General features: G+C 45.7%; 7 protein-coding genes across 8 annotated transcripts; 5 read left to right on the top strand and 2 right to left on the bottom strand.

Annotated features, from left to right (window-relative positions):
- The first annotated feature begins 115 nt into the window (after positions 1-115).
- On the top strand, positions 116-359 carry LOC122619422. Its single transcript, XM_043796354.1, has one exon. It carries the CDS (start codon positions 243-245, stop codon positions 357-359), a length of 117 nt encoding a protein of 38 aa, XP_043652289.1. The 5' UTR covers positions 116-242.
- A 51-nt stretch (positions 360-410) lies between these two features.
- On the top strand, positions 411-1,946 carry LOC122619418 (histone deacetylase 3). Its single transcript, XM_043796350.1, has 3 exons — positions 411-568; positions 626-714; positions 794-1,946. Exons 1-3 carry the CDS (start codon positions 411-413, stop codon positions 1,861-1,863), a joined length of 1,317 nt encoding a protein of 438 aa, XP_043652285.1. The 3' UTR covers positions 1,864-1,946.
- Positions 1,947-2,000: 54 nt separating this feature from the next.
- On the bottom strand, positions 2,001-3,942 carry LOC122619420 (SWI/SNF-related matrix-associated actin-dependent regulator of chromatin subfamily B member 1). Its single transcript, XM_043796352.1, has 2 exons — positions 3,527-3,942; positions 2,001-2,946 (listed from the first exon to the last, which is right to left on the bottom strand). The coding sequence occupies exons 1-2, from the start codon at positions 3,796-3,798 to the stop codon at positions 2,106-2,108; spliced, it is 1,113 nt and encodes a 370-aa protein (XP_043652287.1). The 5' UTR covers positions 3,799-3,942; the 3' UTR covers positions 2,001-2,105.
- A 299-nt stretch (positions 3,943-4,241) lies between these two features.
- LOC122619421 (39S ribosomal protein L44, mitochondrial) lies at positions 4,242-5,430 on the top strand. The gene is made up of 2 exons (XM_043796353.1): positions 4,242-4,401; positions 4,454-5,430. The coding sequence occupies exons 1-2, from the start codon at positions 4,341-4,343 to the stop codon at positions 5,350-5,352; spliced, it is 960 nt and encodes a 319-aa protein (XP_043652288.1). The 5' UTR covers positions 4,242-4,340; the 3' UTR covers positions 5,353-5,430.
- On the bottom strand, positions 5,373-7,104 carry LOC122619419 (polymerase delta-interacting protein 2). Its single transcript, XM_043796351.1, has 4 exons — positions 6,759-7,104; positions 6,285-6,705; positions 5,884-6,225; positions 5,373-5,828 (listed from the first exon to the last, which is right to left on the bottom strand). The coding sequence occupies exons 1-4, from the start codon at positions 6,866-6,868 to the stop codon at positions 5,475-5,477; spliced, it is 1,227 nt and encodes a 408-aa protein (XP_043652286.1). The 5' UTR covers positions 6,869-7,104; the 3' UTR covers positions 5,373-5,474.
- Positions 7,105-7,707: 603 nt separating this feature from the next.
- On the top strand, positions 7,708-9,305 carry LOC122620316 (60S ribosomal protein L35a). Its single transcript, XM_043797723.1, has 5 exons — positions 7,708-7,813; positions 7,873-7,901; positions 8,506-8,734; positions 8,911-9,138; positions 9,204-9,305. The coding sequence occupies exons 3-5, from the start codon at positions 8,513-8,515 to the stop codon at positions 9,225-9,227; spliced, it is 474 nt and encodes a 157-aa protein (XP_043653658.1). The 5' UTR covers positions 7,708-7,813; positions 7,873-7,901; positions 8,506-8,512; the 3' UTR covers positions 9,228-9,305.
- Positions 9,306-10,787: 1,482 nt separating this feature from the next.
- LOC122620891 (eukaryotic translation initiation factor 2-alpha kinase) lies at positions 10,788-16,697 on the top strand. 2 transcript variants are annotated; one of them, XM_043798564.1, is made up of 4 exons: positions 10,788-11,290; positions 12,874-13,609; positions 13,669-14,829; positions 14,911-16,697. In XM_043798564.1, the coding sequence occupies exons 1-4, from the start codon at positions 11,067-11,069 to the stop codon at positions 16,258-16,260; spliced, it is 3,471 nt and encodes a 1,156-aa protein (XP_043654499.1). In that variant the 5' UTR covers positions 10,788-11,066; the 3' UTR covers positions 16,261-16,697. The 2 variants fall into 2 exon arrangements, with proteins under 2 accessions (XP_043654499.1, XP_043654500.1); XM_043798565.1 differs by lacking the exon at positions 10,788-11,290 and adding an exon at positions 11,370-11,775.
- Positions 16,698-16,794: the final 97 nt, after the last annotated feature.

Here is a 16,794-nt window from a genome sequence, read left to right as displayed (position 1 = left end):
AATTAGTTGTGGGGTCGATACTTTGCTTACTAAGGTAGGGATGCTTTCGTGTCGTGAGTGTGCGTTGTTTATGCCCGTTTTGACATCACTAACTGTGGGTATTTTTAGTAAATTATCGACACACGCCGATTCAAGCTGTCTTCAATTAGCAATAAGTTTGCAAATTGTTTTCCCGCGCTTAAAAAAAGATATATAAAGGTATATAGTGGATTTTATGTGGGTCCAGTGACCACGGAGGCGGCATGCTGTTGGGCGAATACGACACAACCCGGCGACTCCTTTTCATCGTGGCCGTTCTGCTGATAGTCTTGTATGCGAAGACGTACTTGCTGCCCGGCGAGGATTTGGTCTACAACTAGGGGATTACGGTGTCCCTACAGGATCCGATCCCATAAAAAAAGGTTAGCGCGATGACAGACCGGAGGGTTTCATACTTCTACAACGCGGACGTGGGCAACTTCCACTATGGAGCGGGGCATCCAATGAAGCCGCAGCGCCTGGCAGTCACTCACAGCCTAGTGATGAACTATGGACTGCACAAGAAAATGAAGATCTACAGGCCGTACAAGTAGGTTTTTCAGAGAGGTGTATTCTGTAATCTATCCTAATCCATAATCCTTTGCAGAGCCAGTGCGCAGGACATGCTCCGCTTCCACAGCGACGAGTACATCGCCTACCTACAGCAAGTGACTCCACAAAACATCCAGTGCAATTGTAAGTAGAAGAGACACGCCTAATTGGAACGGAACATAAAATTACATGTACAATACCCGGGTTATTTTCTCTCCTTCAGCGGTGGCCTACACCAAGTACCTGGCACACTTCAGCGTAGGCGAGGACTGTCCCGTGTTCGATGGCCTTTTCGACTTCTGTGCAATGTACACAGGTGCCTCGCTGGAGGGAGCCCAAAAGCTAAACCACAACCACAGCGACATATGCATAAACTGGTCAGGCGGACTGCATCACGCCAAGAAGTTCGAGGCAAGCGGGTTCTGCTACGTAAATGACATCGTCATCGGCATTCTGGAGCTGCTGAAGTACCATCCTCGGGTGCTTTACATCGACATCGATGTCCACCATGGCGACGGTGTGCAGGAGGCCTTCTACCTTACGGACCGAGTAATGACGGCCTCGTTCCACAAATATGGAAACTACTTCTTCCCCGGCACGGGAGACATGTACGAGATAGGCGCCGAATCGGGACGATACTACAGCGTGAATGTCCCGCTAAAGGAGGGCATTGATGACCAGAGCTATTTCCAGGTGTTTAAACCAATCATATCGGCCATTATGGACTTCTACCGGCCCACGGCTATAGTTTTGCAGTGTGGCGCAGATTCTTTAGCAGGAGATCGACTGGGTTGCTTCTCCCTGAGCACCAAGGGACATGGAGAGTGTGTCAAGTTTGTAAAAGAACTAAACGTACCCACATTGGTGGTTGGAGGCGGTGGCTACACATTACGGAACGTGGCCCGCTGCTGGACGCACGAGACCTCACTGCTGGTGGACCAAGACATTGAAAATGATCTGCCTGCCACAGAGTATTACGACTTCTTCGCCCCCGACTTTACACTTCATCCAGAGATTAACTCACGCCAAGATAATGCAAACTCAAAGCAGTATCTGGAACTTATCGTAAAGCATGTATATGAAAACCTTAAGATGTGCCAGCACTCGCCCAGCGTCCAAATGGTGCAGACCCCGCCTGATGTGGACTTGGAGGAGCTGCGCAATAGCCGGGAAGAGGCGAGTGATCCCGACGTGCGAATGTCCGTGGCCGATGAAGACAAGATGGTTGATGCCAAGAACGAGTTCTACGACGGCGATCAAGACCAGGACAAGCCCGATTCGGCAGAGAGTTAGTACTGGATAATGTAGAATAAGAATTCGAGTTTTGTGTAAGCAGTAAAGGGCAGCATGTTATTTTGTAACATCATTGGAAACTACATTGTTTTTTTTTTAATTACAACACAAAAGACGAAAATCTTTTCTGTGACTAACATAGAAGACTATTTCTTTTAAAATCGACAGACACACGTTTATTTAAGATTTATAAAGGTATTAATAGGATTACTTTAGTGACATATTGTTGGATCGGCGGAAGATCACCAACCAGTTGTTGTATTGGCCAGTCGCCTCATTCTGCGGGTATTTCGGTCCTGGTCGCGGATTTTCTTCTCCATTTCAGCGTCGGTAAGCGTCTCTAGAAATGGCGCCCACGCGTCAGCGTCGCTGGGGTTCCGGAAGGGCACATCAATCGTTGATAGAGGAGCCTCGCTGAAGGCGTATGTTCGACAGTGCCAGGATAGTTGACCCCTAATGCTGTAGGCAATGGCTGTGACAAACTCTCCTCCCAATCCCAGTTCCGCACAGAGTTTTATGGCAAACTCCTCTGGGTTGTTGTTCTTCTCGGACATGTCCCACTCGACCTGGTCAACGAGCGAGGTGTTGCCCACGTGAATGTTCAGTTTGACAATCACCCGCTGGTCGCAGCTCTCTTCGAGGATAGGGGGATCGTTGGGAAAGGCCTCGATCTGCTGTCGAATGGCCTGTGCAATAGCCGGCACAAAGGGCAGGGGATTGAGGTCCAGGTCGTCACACAAAACCTCAGCGAACTGCTCCGGAGTAATCATACTCTCGTTCTTGTTCCATGTGAAGGTGTCGCGCAGCTTTTGGCCCTCCAGCTCCATGTCCAGTCGAATGGGCACCAGGCATTCCTTCTGCGCCGCATTCTCCAGGCTGGCCGTGGGATCTGTGTCGTCGAAACACATCGGGAATGTGCGAACCTTCTTCGTGTGCACTCGGTTTCGGTTGATTGGCGTGGCTTGGGGTACTGCGTCCAGGTGGCTGGAGTTAGGCATCGTAGGCACATACTGTGGCTGCTTCTTCGACTTGCTCTCCCGCGGCACAGGCGTATCGGAGGTGTTCACGGAGACAGCGCGATACCTGGGCCGGAGTTTCATTGTTAGTTAAACCAACTATAAGCAAATGGGCTGATTGCCACTAAAGGCAGGCAAAGGGACCTGGCTTTCTGACAAGCATACAAACTATGCTTACTTAAAAATTGTTGTCAATCATACGAATTAGTCGAAGCTTTGCTAATAATGGCTAATTGCCTGAATGTCACAATGACATTTTTCAATATTTAAAAAAAATAATGGGAAAGTGTCTCCACTTTAGAATTTTGGGTGGTTTTACGACAACTACCGTTAACTCTCATTAAGAATATTATTAAAAAAAAAAAAAAAAGAATCTGCAGCGAATTATGTAAATATTACCTTATATTAATAAAAGGATTCAATTGTTACCATTGCCACTAAATGCTACTGCAGTCCACTCAGTCTTAGGTGTTTTTTATGGTATGCATGTATTGTAGTTACATATGCATTTAAAGCGTTTAAAACTTTAAGAGGATTAAGTAATATTTTCGAACATACAAAAATTTGGGACGAGTATAAAGTTGAATGGTATTTATCGAAAATTCTCTACTTAGTTATTTGGGATATTACTTAGGTAAGACTTTTACTTTTCATCGTTGCCGGCCATGATATCGTCCACCTCCACAGCGCGGAGCAGCGAGACAGAGCTGGCTAGGATGTGGGAACTTAGGCCGGACTCGGCCAGCCGCTTCCGCTCCTCGTTGGATAGGACGATGCGGGTCATGCCCGGGTACTTCTTGTACAAAATGCCTCGGAAGTGGCGCATGTAGTTGCCCACTTCTGAGCCCACGTAGTAGTACTCGCCGCCCTCCTCCAGCTGGAAGGCCACTGGCTTGTCCCCGTACGTCTGAAGGGCCATGTTGGGTATGATTTCTTTCTTGGGCTCTCAATACTCGGTTTATCGGCGGTATTCCTTGTTAATATTCGACAACCTAATTTTTCTTGCCGCACACACAAACACAGCTATATACATAAATGGCGTCTATCGCGGAAGTGTTGGAAAACGCGCGGGAGCCACCAACGCAATCCAGTGCTGCCGCCTCCCAGCTACAAAAAGTTAGAGAAGCAACCAGAATTATTTTGCATTTAAATTAATTAATTAAATAATAAATTCATGTTTAAAGATACATGTAATGTATTTATAAGTGCTTATTTTTGGATTTGCGAAGCTGCATTCATACTCGCATACATACTACTATTGTGGTGGATAAAATGATAAACGTTTAGTAGAAAGATTGAATAGAATGGGTATCCATTCCTTCCATTGAAATAAATAAGTTTTGAATACATATTTACAGTTATGTAGCTCGCCATCACTGCTACAAAAACCCGTATAACCTTCAACACTGGCTCCCATGCGTGAAAACATATTCGTTAATTATTATTAAGATCGCTTCAAAGATGTCATTTTTACGCACTGCCGCTGGTCTCCTGGATCGTGTCAAGCTCTTAAAAGGCACTGGTGAGTAATCTGGACACAAATAATACCAGTCATTAATCGTGATTGTGGGCAGTGCAAACAAGGCGCCACATCAAGCGATGGGTTTCGCCAACGTTACGTGAACTTGCCCACCGGCAGAAGAAGCTAGGACCACAAAAACCAGAGCGGCGAGCAGGGTTCGTAGAGTGGAACCAGCGCTCAGAGCTCTTTGCCTTCAGCAAGCGTTTGGGCGAATCCTTTGACGTATCGCAGTTGCAGCGTGCCTTTACAGAGAAATCGTTTGCTCAGCGGGAGGAGGATCGTCGTCGTCAGCTAGGCATTGAAGAGTCTGACCTCCAGATGCCTCACAATAGCGATTTGGTCGAGAAGGGCCAGCACATTGTCCGTGCCTACGTCGAGGCCTTCCTGCAGCACCAGCTACCGAAGGTCCCTAATGACGGACTCCAGGCGATCGCCAGTTTTCTACTAAGCACCGAAACTCTTGCTCACGTCTCCTCTCACCTGGGCACTAAGGATCTAATTCAGTCCACGGTATACCCACCCTCGGCCGAAAGTCTGGCCAAATCTTTACATGCAGTTATTGGCGCCCTGGCGAGTTCCAGTGGAATTGAGAAGGCTTTTCTTTTTGTACGCGATTTTATCTGCACGCAGCTGAATCAAAGGGACCTTTTGGAGGTGTGGACTCCCCAGGAACCAATCCAGCTGCTGGAAAACATCTGTCAGGAGCAAAAACTGGGCGAAGCGGAGCCCCGCCTGCTTGCAGACTGCGGAAAGAACACGGTTCTAGCCGCCTACCAAGTAGGCATCTACGCCAATCGCCAGCTGCTAGGAAAGGGATTCGGCGAGGATCTAAAAACAGCCACAGAGACTGCGGCAATCGACGCTCTGCTGAGCTTCTTTGACACCCGCGACAACCGAAGACCCTTTGACTTTTCAATTGACCTAAAACCGAACAACGTGCGACTTGGCTGAGAAACGAACTGGGTTCTGCGTCCTTGTTGAATATTGTAATTTGCACTAAACACATGTACGCATGCATTGTCAGAAAAAGGTTGCGTTTTAAAATCATTTAACTACGGGTCAACAATTGCCTCTTAATCGCTATCACCGCGCTTCTTATCGTGGGGACTGGTCGTGGCCGGTGTGGGCGGACCCAGGTCGTCCGGTTTGCTCTCCAGTGAAAAGGGCGGAATCTTGCAATCGAAGGAGTAGCCATCCTCGCGCTCCAGCCGGAAGGTGCCCCACATATGGCCGCTGGGCGCCTGCAGGCTCACATGGCTGCTGTACTGGAAGGCGGGCAGCCGGGGGCTCAGAATGGGCTCCTGGCCCACCACGCCCCTTCCACGCACCGTCTCCAGGGTTCCGGACAATGAGAAAATGCGCCAGTGTCGCTCGCGCAGCTGCACGCTCAGCTCGCCAAGGTTTTCCAACCGGATGCAGTACCGCCACTGAAAAGGTATTTTATTACGTTATACTAAACAATGGCGTTACTTATTAACGCACCCAGTAGACTGAACTAGCAGGTGTCTCGCGGCAACCCATGTAAAAGGGGATCACGGTAATACGGACGTTCTCCGTGGTCTCCTTGTGCACATCGCTCATGTCCAGCCAGGGATGGTTCTTTTCCTGCCAAGCCTTCAGCGTGTCCTGGCCCACGAATGGCGGGTCCGCCTCCGGAGCGTGTGTAAGGAACTTATCGAACAGCTCATGCTGCAGCGGACTCTTCTCGCTGGAGCTATAAGGCATGATGTCCTCGTGGGCCACGTAGTCCAGCCCCGGGATAGCGTACAAGCTGCGATTGGAGTCCTGGTTGCCCAGAAAGGTGACCGCCTCGGTCTGGGCGCGCTGCAAGATACGAAACGCCTTATTAGTTAACGAACGAAGCAAGGCTCGGTTCATCTTACAATGTACGGACAGTCGCGGGTGTCTATGAGCACCTGATAAAAGGTTTGCACCTTGCCCTTGACCTCCTTGGGATCCACTTGGGAGGCAGTTCCCACGTTGGTGGTGCCTTCGTCGGCGTTCGTCTGGAAGGCGGCCGAGGTGGGGGCATCGCCTCTCTGGGCGGTAGCAGCCGTCGGAGGAGCGGAGGTGTTGGCCTTCACGCGAAGCGAAGCCTCTTTGGTGCGGTGCTGCTGCGTCGTATTGGCGCTCGCAGTCGTGGTCGCGTTGATCTTGCCGGGATTGTGCAGATCCCGGTCGTAAACGCGGGCTGTCCAGGGGAATAATATAACGCCGCGGTAGCCGAAGATGCGGTGCAGAAATAGTTGGCCCGTCTCGTACCGGTCGTCGCGTGCCTCCACTAGACGACCCACCTCAGCAAGTCTGTACATATGACGTGTTATGCAATTTTCAGGAAGATTCAGGACCCCACTCACTTAGTCGGATACACCGCCTGCTTCTTGACGCCACGCCACAACAGGATGCCCACCCGGTGGTGCAGGCGACATCGCTGGTCCCACTTGAACACTTGCACCAGCAAGCTCATCACGGCGCATCCAAAGTTCGCTTGGAATCCCAGGGAGCACCTCTTCGATTTCGGTGCGGTAGATGCCCGGTTTATGCAACAATCTGCGGCTTCTTCTATCGATCGATTCTCAGCTTCGGTTCGCTCTTACAGGGCACATGTGCTTCTTAATTTTGTAGCCGTCTCTAATATCCCAACATTGTTATGAAAATTTTGATGTTGTTTTCGGCACTGAAAAAAAACACAACGCGATTGCGCCGAGTCGCCGAATCCCACATTCGATTGTCGATAACCGTTTAGAAGCAAATCTCAGAATGGATCTTTAAATTTTAAAATGTTTAGTAATAAAATTTAGATATAAAACAAGAGAACACTAATGATCGTGATTAAAAAAATATAAATATGTTTATGTACATACATTAACGCTTTCTTCAGATCGTTAAATACTTTTCAACGGATCTAGCAAACACTTATACTCCACGAGCAGTGGAGCAGAATAAAAAGCCTATTTTAAAGGATAATTTTATTCCTTATCTAAATCATTTTTAAATTACAGACACAAAAGAAAGGACTAAAAGACAAATATTTTGTTTTTATAATAATTGTAAGGCATTCAAAAATGGTTATAAGGTTCCGTATCGAAGTAAACGCTAAGAAAACACTTATATTTGAGTTTAGTACATTACATACATTAATAATTTTATACATAATGTCTAATAATCGTTTTTTACTTAAACTACATGAAAATATCATGATTTATTCAACAAGATTTTTCCAATTTCTTCTTTCTTGAGTAGAACAAATTAAATTAAGTTATATCTTATTTTTAATAACAGTAATACATATTTTGCTCCTAACAGCACTTTTTTTCGGTAACGGCACGCTGTTACTTTTATCATATCGCGTTTTTGAGCCGTCTAGCTTTAGCCACACTATTTCCTTCTTTTCGCTTTCGTTTCCGGCGAAGTAAGTAAAATAAATTTCTGGATGGATTTCCTTTAAAAATATTCTGTTTTCATTTTTAGCGGTGTTAATTCATTCATCGAACAACAAGGTGGGTTTCCGCAGACACCAAAATTGGAGACTCCGCATTGGGAAAACAGTAAATAGTCGTGGAATAACCTGAAAACGCCAGCCCACGTGCACAAAAATCGGTTGGCGGAGTTGATATGTGATTGTTTGTTAGGACCATCCTAACGGCACTGCCAAATTCCTTATGGCAGCTGGATGCCGCAATTTTCGTACTTCACACACGGCACATTAGAAGCTTGCTAAATCCCAGCGTTCAGTTGTGTCTTCCGTTTTATTTTTTAACAAGACTTCAATAATGTTTTGTGGCAAATCATAAAGTGTTCCGTGTTTTAGTAAATGTTGCCTCAGGACGGTTGGACACAAACTTTAATCGCCTCTTTCTTATGATCGCTTCCTCAAAGCTCATAATTTAAGAAGCATTAAAAGACTGTTCAATGTGTTTCTACATTGTTTTCTATAAAATGATGTTTTTAGTGTCTGGTACTGTTCTTCAAAACGCAGCTTTGCACCACAATATCCAATATTTAAGTACCTTTCGTTCAATCAAATGCATGAAACTGAACGAAACCACCATACCCAAACAAACAAATAGCTATGATGAATGCGATTATTTTTTCTCATCATAGGTAAACCATGGCCGACACACAAACCAAATCCGCTGCTGCGCCCAAGGCCGCCAAGGCCCAGAAGACTCCGAAGGCCGCCAAAGCCCCCAAGGCAGAGAAGCCCACCGCCTCCGAGGCTAAAGTTTCCGCCAAGAAGTACAAGCGCCACGGACGCCTCTTCGCCAAGGCCGTCTTCACCGGCTACAAGCGTGGTCTGAGGAACCAGCACGAGAACCAGGCCATCCTCAAGGTAAGTCTTTACTTCGATATGATGAGTCCAGACCTCACAAAGTTTTTCAAAGTACAATTAACAGAGGACTGTATTCCAGTTCTGTAAATTAGGTCAGCCGGTCAATCAACAATATAAAAAGATTTTTGTAAAATAATTGTTTAACCAACATTTATTCGATACTTTTTTCATTGCAGATTGAGGGCGCCCGCCGCAAGGAGCACGGATCCTTTTACGTTGGCAAGCGTTGTGTCTATGTCTACAAGGCCGAGACCAAGAAGTGCGTCCCACAGCATCCCGAGCGCAAGACCCGCGTCCGCGCTGTCTGGGGCAAGGTCACTCGCATTCACGGCAACACCGGCGCTGTGCGTGCCCGTTTCAATAGAAACCTGCCAGGTCATGCCATGGGTCACCGCATTCGCATCGTTAGTTCAAACCTTTCCCCAGCCAACAATTGCGTTACATTAACATGCCTTAATTTGTTTTACAGATGCTGTACCCATCAAGGATTTAAGTTAATACCCGACTTAAATTACTGATCTGCAGGAGGAAAAATATCCGTTTTATATTAAATGAAACACTTTAAATTTAATTAAATCCCCTCTTGGCTTTTCATTAAATTAAAACTACGTGTAAATGCAGGTGGCGGTAGGCTTTTTAGCTATATAATCTATCGATGTTAGCAGCCATAACTCCGCACTGCAAAAAATTTGCTATAGGCTTGACCATCCACATCGCCCTAAAATCAGATCTTAAGTAGCTGATGGAGTTTCAGAGTACTCATACGAATTCGGAAAATTTTTATTTTTTGAGGATCTTGGCTAATTCCGATCCTTAAGTTCCGCAAACATGACAAGCTCGAAAAAAAGGTTTCAAATATTTTTGAAAACCTTAACCTAGTTATACCCGTTACTCGTAGAGTAAAAGGGTATACTAGATTCGTTGAAAAGTATGTAACAGGCAGAAGGAAGCGATTCCGTCTGTCCGTCCGTCCGTCTGTCTGTCCGTATGAACGTCGAGATCTCAGGAACTACAAAAGATGATTTTGAGATTTGAAAAGATGATGTTGAGATTAAGCATACTGACTCCAGAGACATAGACGCAGCGCAAGTTTGTCGATTCATGTTGCCACGCCCACTCTAACGCCCAAAACTGCTACGCCCACACTTTTGAAAAATGTTTTGATATTTTTTCATTTTTGTATTAGTCTTGTGAATTTCTATCGATTTGCCAAATTACTTTTTGCCACGCCCACTCTAGCGCCCACAAACCGCCCAAAACTGCCACGCCCACACTTTTGAAAAATGTTTTGATATTTTTTCATTTTTCTATTAGACTTGTAAATTTCTATCGATTTGCCAAAAAACATTTTGCCACGCCCACTGTAACGCCCAAAAGCCGCCAAAAACTGTCAGTGTTAAAGACTCTCCATCGCACTTCCACTAGCTGAGTAACGGGTATCAGATAGTCGGGGAACTCGACTATAGCGTTCTCTCTTGTCTTTATACTGCCATAGTGAACGAATACTGTGAGGAATATGTTCGCAGGGATTTATGCGGGCTTATTCGTAGCCTTGCAGATCTTTGCAGTTCTAGAGATGAACATGAAATAAACACGATTTGTCCCTTTAGATCAGTCCACCCAATAAAATATTAGAATAATAAGGAAATGCAATTTCTTATGATGAATAATCTGGTTTTTAATCGTTCCTATATTACAACTCCCAACATTTTTTAGGAAGTAGATCATATTCAAACTAAAGTTCTATGGAATGTTAATGCACTTAGCGTGTCACAAAGTGTTTTACGAATAAAATGTAGTTTTATAATTTATTTAATTATTATGAAAATATTACTTCAATTTGAAATATTTTGTTCATTATGTCTGTCAAAACAAGGACCTAAAACATTTCAAATTAATAATTAAATGGAAACATTTTTAATCGTAATTGTTGGGCAAATCTATTCCCACCTTCTAGTGCTTACTGTACCCGCCTAAAAAAGCGGTATTTTTACGGTATCACGAAATATACTGAAATGCGGAGTCATCACTGTTATTTAACGGTACTCAAAATTCGGTCACACTACGCGTTTTGCGGCCCAATCGGAACAAAAACACAAACTAACCAGTTTTAGTGGAATTATATAGCGAAGTTGCTTTAGATTGCTGCAAGAACTACGAAGAGTGATGCGGAGATGTGCGCCGACCTTGCCGGGAGCCACTGCCGCTGCTGTTCCACCAACCGACCCCCTGAAGTGAGGTCAACACGTCACCGCCAATTAGAGACTTGCATTTCCGCACCCTTCCCCGCATCCGATCGCCATCGACCAGGATTACGTTATATGCGCGCACGATGGGCATGCAGCACGACCTGGGTGGCATCGTGAGGCATCTTCGCCGGAAACTGAGCCTTCTGCAGATCATAGCGCTCACCATGGCCGGCCTGGTGGCCATTGATCCCGCACAGGTGCAAGCGGTTCACCCAACTACAGATTCGGAGCTCCAGACTGCCGGATCTCCCTATCCACCTGGTCTCGTGCACTGTGTAGATCAGGAGGAGCGCCGCATTGGAAGAAGGTAGGTACCCTATCCAAAGTATCTAGAGAGCTGCCCTGGTATCGGATGGATCGAAGAAGAAGAGTGCGTTATGTGTGTTGTGTTTATATGTTCTCGAACATTCGCTAAAACGCAGCGCAAGTGGGAAAACAGCAGCTAGCACCTAGGCAAAGATTAAAAAAAAACACATTTTTGATCTTTGGTTAAACTACTCGAAAAGTGCTTATTTAATCAGCTAAAACGGGGACAAAGAAGACTGTGGTACGATTAGGGCCTAGTTAATACAGCTCGAAACTCTCGGCGGATCCGAAAACTTGCTCCCATTTGGATCGGACCTTTTACTTTAAGTAGTTAATCCTGGGACTATTTTCCGTCTAATACGGGGAATTCGGAGAGCTTCTGTTCAACTCGAAGATTGGGACCGATCTGATAGTATGAACCCACATGTTTGCACCTTGGCCAACTATGAAAACCCGTAATCAGTGGACGCCCTTATCAAGCATGCGGTGAGTCATTTGCAAGATCTTAACTAAATTTTTGTTTGAGGTAGACGCCTAGATATGTTGTTTGGCATGCATGCCAAGCTGGACTGGTTTCTACGATTGTTTTGTGTAAGGTTTTCATCGAATTTCACAATTTTCCTCCCGTTTGCTCTATTTGCCCTTTTCAAGGCCTGCATTTTTGGCTCTTCGGTGGGCAAGACAGAGATTGCGATATGGGAAATGAAGGGGGGAGCTGACACTTGTTGTTCCTTAAGTTTTTCTTCTTGGCGAGTTTCCCACCCCTCTCCCTTTCTTCGTTGTCAATTGGACTTGCCAGTGTGCCCCTTTTCTTGGTTGACTTTATTCTTGCCCCATGCCAATCGTGATAAAATTGGTTGCAAGCACAAAGAAAATTAGGTCAGTCCGCGAAAGTTGCAAGCTGAAATGCGACTACCAAGCAGACGGTTGATTTCAAATATTTTACAAATTTAACTATTAAGATTTAATCTTCTGAATTAAAATATTTTAAGCAGGTTATCCAGGAAACTTACATTACAAACAGATTCTTTTTTACAGAAAATTCCGAATTTTCAGTATACTTAAGTGTACAAAACAGAAAAAAAAGACAATATTTTTAACTTTAAATAAATCTTAACTATATTCATATTATATATGTATGTATATATTTCTTTTATATATTTAAACAACAATTTTAAAATGCTTGAGTCCCAAACAATCATTGGTGTTCGTCCATGATAATTGACTATTATCTTCATTATTTTTTCGATCCCAGAACGCCAACTTTCAAACGCCAACGAACTGCACAAAACTGTCCTCGCTACCACTTTTGAAAATGTATTATTCAATGTCCCGAAGATATGTTGGCCACGACCACTCTAAATCCTACAAGTTACAAAGTCCTATACAGACACAGTAGAGACTTCTTTGGCAATAAATATTTTATCAAGTATCCTTTCGCGACACACTAAAAATTTGCCAAATCATTCCATTCTGGACTCCTATTCTGGACCTACTAGCATTCTTTCCATTTTTTATTAAATTTGAATCAGGATATGGAAGAAGTCAAACTTGTAATTATTTTGTTATTCAATTTATCCACAGACTCTTATACATTTCCACACTTGATGGACGACTAAGCGCTCTGGACATTGCCAAGTCCGGGAAACTGCGCTGGAGTGTGCCCACCGGACCAGGGCCTCTAATCTCGTCCAGCATCCATCGATTGGAGCTGACAAACAATGGGCAGTTCGTACGCATGATTCCGTCTTTGAGTGGCGGCATCTACAAGTTCGACGGCGACTCTATCGATCCCATTCCAATTACGGCGGAGCACCTACTCAGCTCGAGTGCCAAATTCAGCGACGATCTGGTGATATCCGGAGGCAAGGAGACACGGTCCTACGGCGTTTCCGTTCGCACTGGCCAGCTGTTGTATGAATGTTCTCTAAACGGATGTGTAAACTCTACGGAGGAAGGACTTGCAATCGACGACACCATTAGGGAGCCTGATGACGAGGATCAGCTGGAGGACAGGGAACAGTTAAGGGACAAGGCCGGCTACATAGTGCGCCATGATCCCCTTCTTGACGACGTTATAGTCATCCGCCGCCAGACGCAGACGGTTCGGGCCGTAGAATCCCGGACCGGAATGGAGCGTTGGAACTTTAGCGTAGGTCAGCATGAGTTGGATCTGGTAAGACCTTCAGAGTGCCAACTACGGCCGCGCGATGAGCTGGAGCTAGGTGTTTTGGATTTGGATATCAAGGTGTTAGTGCCTGAGGGAATAATCTGCGCCTTTAGCAAAAGTGAGCCACAGACTATGCTGTGGAAGTACAAGGTAAATGGTAATGGCTTTAATATTAAATGAATACCTAACTCTTTCCGTCTTCTTTTTAGTTCGATCACCCAATTGTCAGTGCATGGAACACGAATGCCGCCGACGAATTGAATACTATTGATTTGTTTAGTTCGGCCCAGTGGGTTTGGGGCCAGGACCAAAACGACAATGAGTTGCCCAATGCGCCACACAGCCCGCCATCCATCTACTTGGGTATGTACGATAAGCAGTTATATATTCAGGAGTCAATCCGTCTACGCCAGGAGATTATGGACCAAACAAAGGTCTATCAGCAGCTTACAGGCGACACCAGTCTGATGCCCAAGATTCCCTGGAAGCCGATAGCCGCCACTAGCAACTCGCTGGTCATCTTCCGGAAAGATCAGGAGGACCCTGAAATGATTGCTGAGGGAACTGATGCACAAGAAGGAGAACTGATGCCATATGATGATCAAAACTTCGCTGTGGCAGCGCAGTCCGTATTAAATGCATCGGAGTTTGTTAATGGTAATGGTTTTTACTTCTACACCACTGGCAAACTGGAGGGCCCGCAAGAGTGCGGTACGCAGAATACTCCAATTGACCGCCCAGCAATCACAGCTCCAAAATCGCCTACCAATCCTACATCTAAAGGAAAGGAACCTAATGGCAACCATAGCATAAATGACGATTTGGGCTTTAGTTTGGACGACATCGATGCGCCTGTAAAGGTTGTGATATTGTCGTTGTGGTTCTGGTGGAAAGAAATCGTGGTCATAGCTTTTACCTCGGCCGTAATCCTTAATATTTTTATGGGACAACGAAACCAACGCGTGGAGCGAGAGTATCTGGTCATTGAACGTCATGTGCCCGTTCAGACGGCCATCGAGGCCACCGAAGCATCCACACAGGCTTTACTTGGTCCCGTGGCTCCGATGCAGCGACCTGGACATCGTTTTAGCTTCCCACCTAAACATAGAAATCAGCGCACAATTTCGGAGTCCACAACTCATTCAGGCGAGCATTACACTTCCCGCTTTCAGTCCGACTTCGAGTTGATGCAATGCCTTGGTCGCGGAGGATTTGGAGTGGTCTTCGAGGCTAAGAACAAGCTGGATGAGAACCGGTACGCGATTAAGCGCATAACGCTACCCAATAAGGAAGCTTCAAGACAACGGGTTCTTCGGGAGGCCCGAACTTTGGCCAGTTGTGAGCACCACAACATCGTGCGATACTTCCATGTAAGTCTTTATTTTAAGTTAAAAGTTTAAATTCAGTTTTTAAATATCTGATTATAAAACTCGTTATTTTTAACCTTCCAGTCTTGGACCGAGACTCCGCCGACCGGTTGGCAGGAAGAAGAGGATCGCAAGCTGCTTGCCCACGAGCTGTCCACCTCCATCCAGATAGAGACCCCGGACGATAGTACTATGCCTTCATTGGCGGAGCAGTTAAAAGAGAAACGCCACCAACAGCTCTTGTCCTGGGTTTCGGATGCAGCCAATAGCACAGCTTGCAGTCACGACTTTCATTTGCCCAGTGAATCATCATCCAGGAATATAAGGGAGGAGTATGACGACGACGAGGAAGAGGACTCGCTCATTGAATTCCGCAGCGAGTCGCAGTCAGCCGCTTTACGGGCAGAAGAGAAGGATGATACCGATGATGACGATAAAGAAGACGACCATGAGAGATGCCATCGCAGCTCCGTGTCCATTGACATCCATTCGGCCTCGTTTGACCTAAAGAACATAAACTACTCACAGCACCAACTGGTCTCCAACTCGTTTCAAATTGAATCTGTGCGCCCCAAGAGCAGTGGAAGTGATGATGCGAATGACGATAATAAAGCTAGAAGGAAGCCCCTTACCTTGGCACTGGCTCAAAAACACAATAACAACCAAAACGGAAGCCATCCGACGCCCTCCAGTGCAACGATTTTAAACGGAACGGTGGTTAAGCCCAGCAAGGTGTATCTCTACATCCAGATGCAGCTATGCCGTAAGGAGAGTCTACGCGACTGGCTCAGGGACAACCGTTCGGAAGCTAGGGCTGCCCACATTGCTGACATTTTTCATCAGATCGTTGATGCCGTTGACTATGTACATTTAAAAGGACTGATTCATCGGGACTTAAAACCAAGCAACATATTCTTTTCGCAAGATGGGCAGATAAAGATTGGAGACTTCGGGCTCGTCACTGACATGGCCGATATTCCCAACCAAGTTGCCAAGTGTGGGGATCAGAATGGCCTGCCTTCATGTGCCCGCCACACCCAGCAGGTGGGCACCCACTTATACATGTCGCCGGAGCAGCTTTTGGGCCAGCACTACGACTATAAGGTGGATATCTATTCATTGGGACTGATTTTTTTCGAGTTACACGTGTACTTTAGCACTGAAATGGAGCGGATCAAGACGCTGCGCAGTCTTCGAGACGGCCAGTATCCCAAGGATTTCGCTGTTAATCACCCGAAGCAGTACGACTTGTTGCAACAAATGCTATCCGCTACACCAGAGCAACGCCCGCAGACCAAGCTGCTGAAAAGCCAGCTGCGCAACATCCTTCAGCTACCTCATCTCCTTTCGGGAGGACGCAGCGAGCAGGCAGAGCGGGCCAGGCGCCTAAGTCGCAGCCGCACCTTCAGCAACTCCAGCGAGCCATATCAATAGACCAGACCACATGGATCATGAGCTCAGACATCCATTCTGTCAACGCCAAACTCAGTAACTTACTAGCATTTTGCGTGCAAATCATCCCTAACGCCATCGCTTATTCCTCATCTGGCTATTTCTTATTCGGTGACCTCGACCCGTAAAAGTCAACGATTCATTAACGGGCAACTCTAGATTCAATAAGTTTTGTATTACGTCTACCTTTACTCTTGCGCGTCGCAAATTACCAACAAAATGTCCTTTTGTTTTTAAGACTTTACCCTAGGAATTATACACTAAAGATGTACTCCTGAACAGTCGTTAGCTTAAGTTGATGACCTATGATGCTAAATTGTTTGTGTTAGTTTGTTTCTACCCTTGTAGCCTAACCAATGCGAGAGTTTGTTTTTAGTCGTAGTTTGATAAGAGAAAAATAAAAATGTCTAAATAAGAAATGGAAATGTTTTCTAATTGCCAAAAGGAGATAATGGTCGTGTCTAATTGCTTGGCTTGTCTTGAAATAATCGCTGTATACAGCAATGAAAAAGTAAT

This window comes from Drosophila teissieri, chromosome 3R, assembly GCF_016746235.2.
Source record: "Drosophila teissieri strain GT53w chromosome 3R, Prin_Dtei_1.1, whole genome shotgun sequence".
NCBI lineage: Eukaryota > Metazoa > Arthropoda > Insecta > Diptera > Drosophilidae > Drosophila > Drosophila teissieri.
This window is presented reverse-complemented; position numbering and strand designations above follow the sequence as displayed.

Coding starts and splice junctions, on each gene's coding strand:
- LOC122619422 (XM_043796354.1), top strand. CDS start 243: ATGCTGTTGGGCGAATACGACACAACCCGGCGACTCCTTTTCATCGTG.
- LOC122619418 (XM_043796350.1), top strand. CDS start 411: ATGACAGACCGGAGGGTTTCATACTTCTACAACGCGGACGTGGGCAAC. Junction 569..625: donor AAGATCTACAGGCCGTACAA/GTAGGTTTTTCA, acceptor AATCCTTTGCAG/AGCCAGTGCGCAGGACATGC. Junction 715..793: donor ACAAAACATCCAGTGCAATT/GTAAGTAGAAGA, acceptor TCTCTCCTTCAG/CGGTGGCCTACACCAAGTAC.
- LOC122619420 (XM_043796352.1), bottom strand. CDS start 3,798: ATGGCCCTTCAGACGTACGGGGACAAGCCAGTGGCCTTCCAGCTGGAG. Junction 2,947..3,526: donor ATGGCCGGCAACGATGAAAA/GTAAAAGTCTTA, acceptor ACTCCGGCCCAG/GTATCGCGCTGTCTCCGTGA.
- LOC122619421 (XM_043796353.1), top strand. CDS start 4,341: ATGTCATTTTTACGCACTGCCGCTGGTCTCCTGGATCGTGTCAAGCTC. Junction 4,402..4,453: donor CAAGCTCTTAAAAGGCACTG/GTGAGTAATCTG, acceptor GATTGTGGGCAG/TGCAAACAAGGCGCCACATC.
- LOC122619419 (XM_043796351.1), bottom strand. CDS start 6,868: ATGAGCTTGCTGGTGCAAGTGTTCAAGTGGGACCAGCGATGTCGCCTG. Junction 6,706..6,758: donor CAGGCGGTGTATCCGACTAA/GTGAGTGGGGTC, acceptor TCATATGTACAG/ACTTGCTGAGGTGGGTCGTC. Junction 6,226..6,284: donor CCCGCGACTGTCCGTACATT/GTAAGATGAACC, acceptor CGTATCTTGCAG/CGCGCCCAGACCGAGGCGGT.
- LOC122620316 (XM_043797723.1), top strand. CDS start 8,513: ATGGCCGACACACAAACCAAATCCGCTGCTGCGCCCAAGGCCGCCAAG. Junction 8,735..8,910: donor AGAACCAGGCCATCCTCAAG/GTAAGTCTTTAC, acceptor TTTTCATTGCAG/ATTGAGGGCGCCCGCCGCAA. Junction 9,139..9,203: donor TGGGTCACCGCATTCGCATC/GTTAGTTCAAAC, acceptor TTTGTTTTACAG/ATGCTGTACCCATCAAGGAT.
- LOC122620891 (XM_043798564.1), top strand. CDS start 11,067: ATGGGCATGCAGCACGACCTGGGTGGCATCGTGAGGCATCTTCGCCGG. Junction 11,291..12,873: donor GAGCGCCGCATTGGAAGAAG/GTAGGTACCCTA, acceptor ATTTATCCACAG/ACTCTTATACATTTCCACAC. Junction 13,610..13,668: donor CTATGCTGTGGAAGTACAAG/GTAAATGGTAAT, acceptor TCTTCTTTTTAG/TTCGATCACCCAATTGTCAG.